The sequence below is a fragment of the Lactuca sativa genome, chromosome 6, assembly GCF_002870075.4.
Source record: "Lactuca sativa cultivar Salinas chromosome 6, Lsat_Salinas_v11, whole genome shotgun sequence".
Classification (NCBI taxonomy): domain Eukaryota; kingdom Viridiplantae; phylum Streptophyta; class Magnoliopsida; order Asterales; family Asteraceae; genus Lactuca; species Lactuca sativa.
In genome coordinates, this window is record NC_056628.2 from 197,131,837 (window position 1) to 197,145,447 (window position 13,611).

Genomic DNA, 13,611 nt, shown 5'->3' on the forward strand with positions numbered 1-13,611 from the left:
TTCCAATTTATCTAGGGTTCATGGCACATAAAAACATAAATTCCACTTGGAACTTCAAGGGGGTGATTTTGGGAGATCATATCATCATCTAACATCTTGGAAACACTTTAATTTGCTTTTTGTAAGTTAATTTGAAGATAAAAACTTGTTGAATTAGTAGCTTGATTTAGATATATGTGGCTGATTTTTCTATCATTTCCGATTCCAGATTCTTAAGTGTTTGTTGTTAGATTGTAATTTGCGCTTGAATATATGTTGATCATCTAGTAATCTTTGATTTGGTCTTAAATATATGTTTGATTGGTTCTCTTTTTCACTTGATCAATGAACCAAGGTTCTTATCAATCTAGTTAATCAAATTCTGAAATTCATATATGTTTTATGATTTGATGTTAGTAACATGCACTTGATTGGTTGTAATTATATCAAAATTAGTGTAATCAAAGATTAGATGTTCATATTCCTGAACTTATGAGGAATGTTGGACATTGTTGGTAATTATTGCAAGAACTTTGTGTCATTTAATGATTTGATGCAAGAGCCTAATTGAATTGAATCAACTAAATGAAGTTTTATTTTAACAACATGTTTTGAATGAAACATTTTTGTCAACTTGGATATTAGAGTATATTAATATCTAAATTACCAACCTAGATTGAATATGAATCATAGTCATATTACACCTTACAGCACAACACATGTATAGGAATCAGAATCAGAAATGTATTTCTTTTACTGAATTTTATTATTAATCTTGTTTGTTTATGAAGTTTAATTTGAACTCAAACACAATCCCCCATTTTTACGTTGATTATATGATGTGTGAGAATATGGCTAAATAAGAAGTATTGTATTCCTGTGAACCGACCCTGCTTACTCTATACTATCTTTAGTGTAAGTAGTAGCAGTGATTTGCATTTTATTGTTATTATTTTATCCTATTATTTGTAGGTTTGACCACCAAACACTGAGGCAGTTGGATAACAGACCATGGGGGAGCCCATGGCATTCCAGGCAAAGACCATGGGGGAGCCCATGACATTCCGGATAAAGACCATGTGGGGGAGCCCATGGCAGTTATATGTATGTTGCATGATATTCTATAGTTGTATGTTGATGGTATTTTGGGGAACTCACTAAATTTTGTGTTTACAGTTTTTTGTTTATCTTTTAGGTACTCCAGTTTTCAAATGAAAGAGCTCGGAACGATTGCAGATCACACACCACATGTTTTCCGCAATCTGGGAATTACTCTGATTTGATAATTTTTTTGATAACTCTTGGTTACCTTGGTTTCATGAGAAAGAAATGTACTTACGATTTATTAATCGAAAAGGAAAAAAAATATGTCATGATTTTTGGGGCGTTACAAAATCTGAACATGAGGCGGCATAGGTGGCTGGATGTGGTGAAAGATTATGATTGTGAAATCCTTTATCACTCGGGGAATGCCAACTTGGTGGCTGATGCTCTTAGCCACAAGGCGGTCGGTACCCCTATTAGGGATGTTTGTCTGAAGATGACTGTAATTACCCCACTCTTAGAGAAGATACGGGAGGCTCACGTTGAGGCTATAAAAGAGGAGCACCCGAAGAGTGAGCGTATAGTGCGTCAGGTGGCTTCTTTTTATTATGATAGCTGGGGATTATTAACCCTACATCGAAGAGTCTGGATTCCATACTACATGGGTGTGTGGTAGATTTTAATGGAAGAGGCACACAAGTCGAGATTTTCTATTCATCTGTGTGTAACAAAAATGTATAAAGATCTTCGACCTGATTATTGGTGGCCTTGCATGAAGTGGGATGTGGCTTGGTACATGGAGAGGTGCTTGACTTGCAGGAAAGTTAAGGCCGAGTACCAGCAATCTTGCGGAAAAATGGAGTCGTTGGGTATTTCCGTTTGGAAATTAGAGGAGATCCTGATGGACTTCATCTCCAAATTGCCACGGACACCGCGGGGGGTGGATTCGATTTGGGTCAACATGGACCGATTAACCACTTAACCCTTAATTTTATATTTTTTTCCTTATGTGTGTGTGTGTGTGTGTATATATATATATATATATATATATTGTTGTTTAATTTTTTATATTTTTTCGCTTACATTTTATTTTATTTATTTATACTTTTTTACTATTTAGATATTATTTTTTCGAATATAATGTTATGTTTTTTTTTTTTTTACAATTTGTTCGTTTATATTTTTTTGAATGATTTTTTCTAGTTTTTTAACGTGTAGTTTGAATACATTTTTTTGACATTATGTTTATATTTTTTGTAAGAAATGTAAAAAAAAGTTCGTTAAATGTGAATATTATTAACATAGATTATGTAGATATTTTTAATATGATTAATATATAAGCTAATCGAAATTTGAAAACATGTTTTGAGTTATATAATGGCTAATTGGAAACCATATAACTCGAAAACCAACAAAATTTCTAAAAGTAAAAAACTGAACCGGAAAATATTAACACATGTGTTTGAGTTATAGGGATTCTAATTAGCATTTGCCATTCAGAACAAAATGTAAAAAAAATTCTAAAACTAAAAAAATTGAACTCGAAGCCATTAATACTCGTTTCGAATTTCGGTTAACCTATACAATAACCTATTAAAATAAATAATTTTATACCCAATATGTGTTAATCAAATTCACATTAAACGTTTTTATATTTTTATACAAAAAATATTTATAAAACGCTTTACAAAAATATAAAAAAAAACAGAAGATAAAAAAACATTAAAAAATATATTTGAACAAAATATGGAAAAAAGAAAAACTAGAAAAAATATTACAAAAAACCGTCAAAAAAAAATATAAACTAACAAAATATAAATAACATTAAAAGTATATTCGAATAAAATTTCATAAAAAATATAGCAAATAGAATAAAATGATGAGTAAAATATTTTAAAAAATTAAACATATATATGTGTATGCGTGTGTGTTAAGGTTGTAAAAATTTGTTCGAAGTAACTCAACGGTAGATTAGGTTTAAGAGATTAGTCGATCTTGGCGGCGATTAATCAAGGACCATAGATTATTAATAAAATATTAAAATTAATCAAAGATTTATATATCTTAAGAAAAGCAAGTACTTCAAAATTAGAAAATAAGAGATTTTATAAATTTTAAATTTTAAAATACAAAAATACGAACATTTTGGTATAATATTTGAAATTTTGAAAATTTTGGAGTAAAAAATAGTTGATTTTTTTGAAATTTTTTTTGACTTTTTATTTTAGTGGTGTTGACCAATTAATCCCGCCAAGACCAATTAATCCCACCAAACCCCATTAATCCCTAATTTCCATTAAGCACCTTGGAGAACGTCAAACGATTAATCCATAATTAATCTCGATTTCTATAACCTTGATATATATATATATATATATATAAAGAAAAACAAAAATATAAAAGTAAGGATAAAATGATTTTTTTAAATAAACTGAGGATATATAGTGTAATTTCTTTAAACCACATTGATGCATCATATCAAATTTTCAAAGGCTAAAGTGAAAATACGAATATGACCAAAATATAAAGGCCAAAACTGTAACTTACTCTAGATTATCAATATCATTAATACATTAGTACGAAAATTACTTGCCAAATATATCTTTTAAATTGTGTGGGAGATGGAAAACTTAAATTTAAAATGGAGAAGTAATACAGGGGCATGATATAAATGCAGAATTATATTATAATGACAAACGATTTAAAAAAAAAAAAAAAAAAAAAAAAAAAAAAAAACTATTGTTTTATTGCTATAGATGGAGAGGATATACCATCAACCCGGTTAACTTGCATGTTGATGGATCTCGGAATTAATCATTTTGAGTCGTTTATGAAATCCTAGCTGGTGATCACGGTTTCATCTTGATGTGTATTAATTAGGTCTGGCTTGTACAACATCTAATGCATGCGAATAAGTATAGGTTGTGCATGCAGCAATGGGTAGTACTTGGTGGTTTGTAAGTGAATAACAAAAAAGAAGAAGGGTAGAATGGTAAATTGAGAGGGTAGATTGAATTACCAGTTTAGGGTTGAATTCCCCCTCCATTGCTTTTCTGGACAACCAACGTTTTGTACATCAAATATGGAAAACGTCCTTGTCTCAGCCAGCTCCCTATGCAACATGATGAGATGAGGCATGGTTTGTAGGGTTTTTAAGACTACCTTCCATTGAAGAGAGATTAAAGAGAGGTGATTTCCTTGAAAGGGGTGTTCTTTCTTCTTCAAAGGTACTGTTTTTGGTCTGTTTATATATGCCCATTTACATGTTCATACAGATTCTATCTCTTCTACTTTCATCAATAGATTATGCATATACAGTATAGACGTCTTTCACTCTCTTCTTGTGGTTATAGATTCCTGATTTCTAAAACAAAAAGAAGTTATTTCATCATATTTTATTTGCAAGCAGTACATAAGAATATTCCATAGAACAACATGGCGGAGCTTCTTTCTCACCTTCATCAGGTTGGACATACTACAAGAGATCTAGAGAGAGAATTAGAGAGAGAGAGTGTGTGAGAGAGAGAGAGAAAGTGTGTGTGTGTGTATGTGTAAAATGAAAAGAGAAACTCATAAAGTTTGCAATTTCTTGTGCTGTTTATTAAAAGTTTAAGAAATATAAAGTTGATTTGCAATAAAATGATCTCTTCGTGGTTGGAAAACAAAAGAAATTGCAAACTTTGATTCTTTCTTTTGTAGTTACACTCGAAATGCGTTTTCTTTCCTATGAGTGAGTAGTTTAGGAAGATATTCAAAACGTTTTTTCTTTTAATTAACCTTGATCTACGTTTAGATAAGTTAGAAATTTAGGGATGATGACCAATTATATTAGGATATTTGATCCGATTGCTATTCATGTAACTCGATCTCTCGAATACATAACTGTTAACATACTTGGTTAACAGTATGCATACTGTAACTTATTTCTAGATTTTGGGGATGAACTTTCAAAATACACACTTGGTTATATAGATCTTTTCCCTGCTTAGCTTAATAATCTAATTATGCATACTGTTTTATTGAGAGATCTTGATAATACGAGCATATCTAGTTAAGATTAGTTATGTGTTTGATTCACGATTGATTTTATATATGACTCGAGTGTAGGAAAATATGGGGAGAGGAAAGATCGAGATCAAAAGGATTGAGAACAACACGAATCGGCAGGTGACCTTCTGCAAGAGAAGAAATGGGCTTCTCAAGAAAGCTTATGAGCTTTCGGTTCTCTGTGATGCTGAAATCGCCTTGATTGTCTTCTCCACTCGTGGGCGACTCTATGAGTATGCCAATAACAAGTAAATTACTCGACTTTTTATGCAGATTTTACATATATAATGTATGGATTGAGTTCGTTTAATTTCCACCCATATCTTATTTATTTATTGCTTTTTTTTTTGAACAATCAATCAAATTTAATTTATTAAACAACCTAGAAGCTAGCCCTCAAACAAAGATACATATTACAAGAGACCCTTAAGTCAATCGATCTATCCATCTCACTCTAAACTGATTAGTATTTAAACATGCTGAAAATCCATGAGCACAAAATAGATATATCTGTTTATAGGTTAAAGACTCCTTAAAATAGTTCTTTATGCTTGATTAGTTTGCAAATCACTACAAATATAATCTTCAAATGAGAGGTTTTGTAACAAAGATTGTTAATTGTCCGACTCACTCACAATTTTGGCTAATTATTAGCATTGGAGATAAAAAGACTGTGACATTCTTCTAATAATATTTTTTTATTTTTTATCTGTTTAATCATATTTAAGTTTTAAATATTTGTTAACTACTTAAAATATATATAACAAAGATAAATATTTTTATATAGAAAAGTATGTCGTTAAGGATTAACGATCATAATTACAACAATAATATTATCAACCATTAAAAACGTAGCAAATATATTGTAATATTTTTATTTAATTTTCTGTTGACATTAAAAAATGACTGTCTTTAATTACTATATATATGCGAGAAATTAGAGAATGTAACTTTTATAAAATATATTAAATAAATAAAAATAAATGTTAATTTGTTAGAAAAGTTTTGAACTTGAATTCCATCTCTACTTCTAGAGAAAAAGGTAACAATATGGAGCATCTGAGAAGTAGAAATTAAATTAATCAAAGTGTCTTTGATAGATGAGTGTTTGAATATATATGATATTTAGTTTCCTTTCTGGTATAAGTGAACTCTGAGTTAACACAGGGAAAGAAATTAAAGCCGTTTGCTTTTAGAGAACCCATGCATGCATGCTATTATGCTAATGCTAGTAAAAGTTGATGATCATGTTGGAAACGTAAACTTTCCCAATATTTGTCATCTACAATTGGTCTTCTGTCTTTCCATTTTTAGAGTCCTAGAGTTAATTATCAACTGCGCAACATGTACACTAGCTAGGGTAAAAACCCTAATTTGTGTCTGTCTATGTATGGACTATGGAGCTCTTGGAACTCAAAAACTATAATAACTGGTTGCATACATTTGAATATGTACAGCATGAGATCAACTATAGAAAAGTACAAGAAGGCGACTTCAAATACACCAAACACCTTTTCACTTCAAGAAACGAATGCTCAAGTAAGAACTGCATAGATATAAAATATTCCGTGCATCTTTTGTACTTTTTTTTCTCAGTAATTTGATGTATTATATATATACACATCATGTATATATTATATATATGCTACTAATATATATATATATAAGTTACTGATATATAGTTCATTATTACATGTACATGGGTGCTTAATTGCAGTTTTACCAGCAGGAGGCGAAGAAGCTCCGCCAGCAGATACAAATGCGTCAAGATTCTAACAGGTTATAAAATATTCGATCTAAACTAATTTTTTATTTTTTTACTTTTTATTTATTAATTTGATTCTTTTTTATGAAACTACAATAAATAATGTATAATCATTTAGGATCTACGTTACTGTTCCAAATTTAGATATAAAATATTGGCATTTGGAAACATATATAGGTTTTTCTTTTGTTTTTGGTATTTTATGTCGACGATTTTAGTATCACCTTGTATATTTTGTGTAATGTGAGCTAAGGGTTTATCATTTGTACTCTACATTATATGTTTGGAAAATGTGGAACGCATGTATATATAAAATCGGATTATAAGGAGGTACGACAAAATGACGGGGGTCAAGGTGGCCATGCCCTCTATGATCTTGGGGGCAAAGCCCCTAGCGGGGTTCAATGGGCAGACTCCCTGGCGGTGGTTCCAAAAGGTCTTCGAAAATTTGAATTGCTTACTTTATGGAAAAACCAAATTTGAATGTGTGATTATGGTAAAAAAAATTGATAAATCTTATCAATTTTGGTATCCATTGATTATGTCATTTAATTTGTGATTCTCCTAACTAATATGGAAGACGGGAACACTAATCTGTCTAGTATGTAAATACAGCTCCTTAATTGAATCGTGATATACCCTTCTCAACTATTTTTCTTCTACACGAACTCAAAACCTTTGGCAATTTGGTTTGTATTTCTGTGCCTAGATACACATGTGTCTTTTTGGTTTATCCTAAACTGGATATAACTCAGGCATATAGTAGAAATATTAGTTCGAAAAATAAACTTACACGATCTAAGAGAAATGCGGTTCTCCACTATCAACCTACTCAAATATCCTTCTACATTTTATCTTAATTAGTTATATATCATTTGATCAACCCTAATAAAATAAAACATAAAAATATTTAATAATTTAAATCATTCATACAAAATATTGTTAGTTAATTTTGTCATTTTAATTTAGCTACTTTTGCTAAAAAGTTTTACTTGTGTGAATTTGTTTTTAATGTGCTTAGCTAGAAATCTATAAAATTCTAGATATAAATAAATTCATATTTACAAAAACAAAACCTCATATCTACCAAAAAAAAAAAAAATAAATAAATAAATAAAAAAAAATAATCGGGTCATGATCGTAGTGTTAAATCACTTTATACATTTAGTTATAATTTGTAAACTTGACTTTAATATTTTACATTTTTCAGGAAAAAAAATGTACATTTGTTGAATTTACGTTTTGTTTCAGGCATCTTATGGGCGAAGGGTTGGATTGTTTAAACATGAAGGAACTAAAGCAGCTGGAGACGAGACTTGAGAGAGGAATCTCAAAGATTAGATCCAAGAAGGTAATACTTATTATATATTTTCTAAGATAATGTGTGATTGATACAATTCTCAAAGTTCACATTATAAATTATAGAAATAATAATAATAAAAACTTTCTAAAATTTATGAAAATTCAAATATGAAGCCCAATTAGATTACCTTGTAGCATTTTTGGCCCGGTGGTTACTGCCCATGTTTTTCGCCCCCATTGCTACTTAGCACCTATTTGGATTATTTGTATGTTAAAAAAACTAAATTATCATACAAGCATATCGATCGGTAATATAATCTTTTGATGTATCATAATTACTTTGCATAGAAAAAGTCATAGGGGTGTTTGGGATTGCTTTTTAAGTTTAAAAGTGTTTTTTGACAAAAATATTTATTGACTTATTGTGGTAGCAAAAGTAATTTTTTTAAGAGTGTTTGGATTAGATTTTGTGATGAATTTTTTTTATTTTTTATTTTTTATTTTTATTTTATTTTATTTTTTTTATGTTTGTACGATAAGCAAAGAGAGCATAGAAAGAAAAGATGGAAGAAAATAAGAGAAATAAAGAGTTCATTAAAGGTAGTATAGTCATTTCCGGTTTAAAAAGACAAAATTACTTAAAAATCATGATTCCTTTGTTTTTGGAAACTCTTCTTTTAAAGAATGTCAAAAAAAAAAAAAAAAAAACCTTTATGAGAAACACTTTTACAATAACCAAATGAAAAACCAATAATTTAGTAAGTTATTTTTGAAAATAAGTCTCAAATACCATAGTCTTAGCATTGAATGTTTCTTCCTAAACTCCATCATAATCTTACCATTAAATCTTTCTTAGCCATTAAGATTATTGCCACCGTAGCCCAACAATATTTAGTATATTGGTTTAAATGGTCCCTCATGATTTTTTTTTTCTTTTTGCCTTTGAGGGGTACGAACTTGTGTTTACCGGTTAATTTCGTACCTTTACCCATTTTTACAGGTTACACTCTCTTGTTAACTACCAACTAAGCAGACGACTCATTAGTGAGTCGACTCTTATTTGCCACAAGTCCCTAAATACTCGTCTTCTATACATCCCACGCTATCTTCGTTTCTAAGTTTAATCTTCATAAATATCCCCAAAATCTTGAAATCCTACATCAACTAAAATCATGAAAACACGCCATCTTCGGTGAAGGAGGTGGAGAGGGATGTAGCGTTGGAAGGAGGTGGTTCTCCGGAGGCTATATGTGTAGATGACGACAATACTTGGCATTCGAGGGACTAGAGCTTATTTGATTGTGATGTAGTGCTTTGACACCTCTGTGGTGAAGTCCATCCCTAAATGCGATGTTTCCGACTCTAGGTGCACCGAAGGAGATGACATTTATTAGAGGAGTTGGAAAACTCATGGCGACGACGTATGCATTCAGTAAAGCTAAGGTGTCGCCCAAGCTGTGGCCGGTGACTGTGAGACTCATTTTTTCGCCGGTTGATATGTAGAACTTCGTTAATCGCTTTATCTCTTCAATTACTTGCTCTGATGCACTGGTTTTGTTGTATCGTGTTGATATACGCTTCGATTTGTAGATTGTCAGAAACCCTCACTCCACCTTCGCTTCCTCGTGCCCTAATGGTTCGAGATCTCGTTGCATATCTTCATACCATTCAGAAGGAAGCACAATGCCACACCACACCACCATGATATCTCTTATTTCGATCCTCTTCGAATCCAGATCATTACCCACAACGATGTAACCCATCCAATTATTGGAATCCTTGCTCCATGTTTCAGTCATGTATGATTTCTCAATCTATCTTGGGATTTTGAATTGTGGCATGACGTAACTGTATTTTCTCATATCATAACCATGTTTCGTATTGTGTCGTTTTTATATGCGAGTTTTCTGAAAACAATTGAGATTACTCCCAACATGAAGCATTTGGGGAAAATAATGAGAGGAATAAAGAATATGGTTGCTCATTCTTTCCCCTCTTCTATATAGAACTTCACAAGAAAACCAATAGGAAAAGATATGAAGACGAAGTTGTGATGGTTAATTCAAAGGAATAGACAAAGACCATTGACTTTTGAAAGTCAATGCGGGTTGAGGGAAACCAACTCATGGGGTCACCGGGTGACCCCTTCAAATTTTTTATAATGGTCTTTTAAGACCTAAAAACATAAGTTCGTACCCTTCAAATGCCAAAAAAAAAAAAAAAAAACGTCAAATTATTTAAACCAATATACTACTAAATATTATTGGGCTACAGTGACAATAACCTTAGCCATTATGTTTGCTTCTAGTGTCTCACTCGATTTTATAAAGCATGTGTATTGTTCAAAAACAAAAAAGAAAAAAAAAATGTTATATATTTGCATAGTTACGATTTTATATTTCGAAGAATGAAATATGGAAATAAGTTTGAACATTAGCCTAAATTTGCTCGTACATTAATTTGTTTGATATATGTTTCTCGTTATTTTGTTTATGTTTCCTTGTTTTTTAAAATATATTTTTATACATCAATTATGTTTGATCAACAGCATGACATGATACTCGCAGAAATGGAGTTCTTACAGAAACGGGTAAGCCCCTTGCAAATGCAATTCATCTAAATAATAATAATAATAATAACAATAATAATTTAAGGTTTCCTTTCAATACATTTTACTTTTTCTTCAAATATAACAGGAAGTCGAGCTGGAACATCACAACACGTTCCTTCGTTCAAAGGTAAATATTGTATAACGACCGTCTTTTGTGAGAATAATAGTAAATTCAAGTTTAAGTGAATATTATATATAATTTAAATGATTTTAGACAAAAGTATCAACAATTGTATCTTTTACATTTTTTTTTAAAGAGGGGGATTATGTACTAATATATATATAAACTCTTGTTCTTACTTCTTACAAAAGGAATTTTTTTGGCTTAATTTTCATAAATAATCTAAAAATATATATGTTTTTCGGCTTCAACCAAAAGTTTTTTTTTTTGTCAAATAAAACATACCGATTTTTAATATTTTTTATTTTGCTCGATTATTCGATTTGTCGTTTTACTTCCTATAGACAGGCAAAACAGAACATTTGGAAAAGTTGTAGAATCTTTGTAAAAAAAGGTTTGGGCTTAAGCAGAAAAGTCTGCAAACTTATTGATTTTTTTATACAAACTATAACTTCCCAACTTTTCCGAGTGATCAATGGGTTTAAAAACAACATTTTCCTATCATGGTATCGTTATATAACAACGAAAATGGTTTATAAGATACTTAGTATGTGATAATTTCATGTTTTGACATGGTAAAAGACTAAAAGGTCATAGATATATTGTTGTATTTGGGAAGACTAAAGGCATCCCTAACCTTATGTTATATTTTATATTAAACTGATTTTTACACTAAAATGTTCCAACCCCACACTAAACCTATCACTATATATAATGCTCGTGAATAATATAACACCAAATATATAGTATTATATTGTTCATCAAGGTTATTTTCTACGCTATAAAAGTTTGATAAAAAAAAATATACTTGGAATATTTTTTCAATATTAAATATAATGTAATGGTTAGGAGAAAATTTATTGGTTACATTATTTTTTTAAATATATTTGTAAGAATTAATGATGGTTTATTGATAACAAAAACATAAGCTGATAAGTGTGGAAATGGATCGCAGATTGCTGAGAATGAGAGGGTGCAGCAACATGAAGTAGATGGTGCTGAGCAGTACAACGCAATTCAAGCATACCTTGCGAGGAACTCCCTTCAGCTCAATATAATGGAGCCTTTGGAGGATGCCCCTTCTGCTTACCCCCTTCTTCCCAACAAGTCTCTCCACATTGGGTACGTAATAAATCACTTATTAACAAATTAATAATCAAGTTTTCGCATCATATAAATAATATACTTCTATTATAACTAAATTATTAATATATACATTAAAGAGTTAAAATTTTGTTTATGCAACGAAGTGACTATAAGACAATATGCAACCAAATCTTCACGACCAACTTGTAACAGTTTTTAACCGGTTAAAACATAATTACGTAATTCAACAATTGCATAAATTGGCAAAAATAAATAAAAGAATTATTGTTGTATAAATTACTAAAATCCATAAACATTTTTGCATAAATAAACATGGTGTGATGTCATGAGCTATGAGGTAACTGGTTCTATTGATCCATATTTTGATCATAAAAACTAAGATCCATTTACATATTTCGTTTTAAAACCCACTTTGGTAAAGAAACAGTAAAGAATTAATGTGTAATCGTTGTTCATGAACAAACATTTGATCCTTTTCCAAAATGAAAAATGGAATACTAAAGTAGTGAAATGAGCTATTAGGTCATATATACTTTTTTTAGTTTCGTTACAAAATAAACATTGAAAGTAGTCCAAAATCACTCAATTTACATATGTTAATGTTTTCTTATTTTCTAAAGATCATACGATCATCACAAAAAAAAAAATCTTAGTAAACAATATGTAGAGCCTTTTTTGCTTAGTTCAAAGCTCGCTATGCATTTTTTTGTTTAATTGTGTCTTCTTAATAATATATATCTTATAGCTATGCTACATATGTATCATATTTTCTTCGTTTAATTGTGTATTCTTTAAAATATACATTTCGTTATTCTACATACCAACGAGTTTCTAGTCTAGTGTTGTATCAGGTGTTGTCTTCCCTAATTGAGATTGTGAGTTCAAATCTCATTCGGGACATAGATGGATTCAGGAATATATTAGATTTGTCGTTAAAAAAATATTATACTACATATATGGATATTATCTGCTACTATTAACATCATATATATTTTTAACACAAACAATTGTTTCTCAGGTAATGTGGCAATTAACATCTAGACTGTGCATTGTGTACGTATGGTAAGACCAAAGTTGTAGCTGAATAAAGATTGTTTCTATTTCATATATTTTTAACAAAAACAACTGTTTCTCAGGTGATGACGATTAACATCTAGAATGATGCATCGTGTACTTATGGTAAGACCAAAGTTGTAGCCGAATAAAGTTTGTTTCTATGTGGCTTGAATGTGATGTTTGGATTTTATTTTCGTCATTAACAAGATTGTGGGCAATAATAATTTGTGACCTTTGATCTTTTGTAATCTCCTTTTATCAATGTGTGGTTGTAATAATTTCACCTATAGTTACAATGTTTCCTGTTTGGAGTTATTTCATTGCAACTAACATGCAACAAAATATCTTGGTACCCTATTTAAGGGTTCATATCCCTACATCCACAACATTAAAGTTTAAAATTTAATGTGGATTGGGTTTCTTCTAGGCAAAGGCAATTACCACATAACAAGTTGTTAAGTATCTTATATATATTTCACATGTTGCTTTTGAGACAGGGCTACATGGGTGGATGATGTAGAGCTTATAAAAAGAGCTGTCAACTTCAAATGTCCATAACTTAGAGTTTCGAAAACAATT

At 30.4% G+C, this 13,611-nt stretch overlaps 1 protein-coding gene across 1 annotated transcript; it reads left to right on the top strand.

Annotated features, from left to right (window-relative positions):
- Positions 1-5,134: 5,134 nt before the first annotated feature.
- LOC111908854 (agamous-like MADS-box protein AGL11) lies at positions 5,135-13,320 on the top strand. Its single transcript, XM_023904652.3, has 9 exons — positions 5,135-5,318; positions 6,528-6,609; positions 6,788-6,849; positions 8,087-8,186; positions 10,686-10,727; positions 10,834-10,875; positions 11,825-11,991; positions 12,995-13,038; positions 13,113-13,320. The coding sequence occupies exons 1-8, from the start codon at positions 5,137-5,139 to the stop codon at positions 12,996-12,998; spliced, it is 681 nt and encodes a 226-aa protein (XP_023760420.1). The 5' UTR covers positions 5,135-5,136; the 3' UTR covers positions 12,999-13,038; positions 13,113-13,320.
- The last annotated feature ends 291 nt before the right edge of the window (positions 13,321-13,611 follow it).

Excerpts from the sequence above, each read along its gene's own strand:
- LOC111908854 (XM_023904652.3), top strand. The coding sequence starts at position 5,137 with ATGGGGAGAGGAAAGATCGAGATCAAAAGGATTGAGAACAACACGAAT. Across the intron at positions 8,187-10,685 it reads CAAAGATTAGATCCAAGAAG|CATGACATGATACTCGCAGA; the intron begins GTAATACTTATT and ends TTTGATCAACAG. Across the intron at positions 10,876-11,824 it reads ACACGTTCCTTCGTTCAAAG|ATTGCTGAGAATGAGAGGGT; the intron begins GTAAATATTGTA and ends AATGGATCGCAG.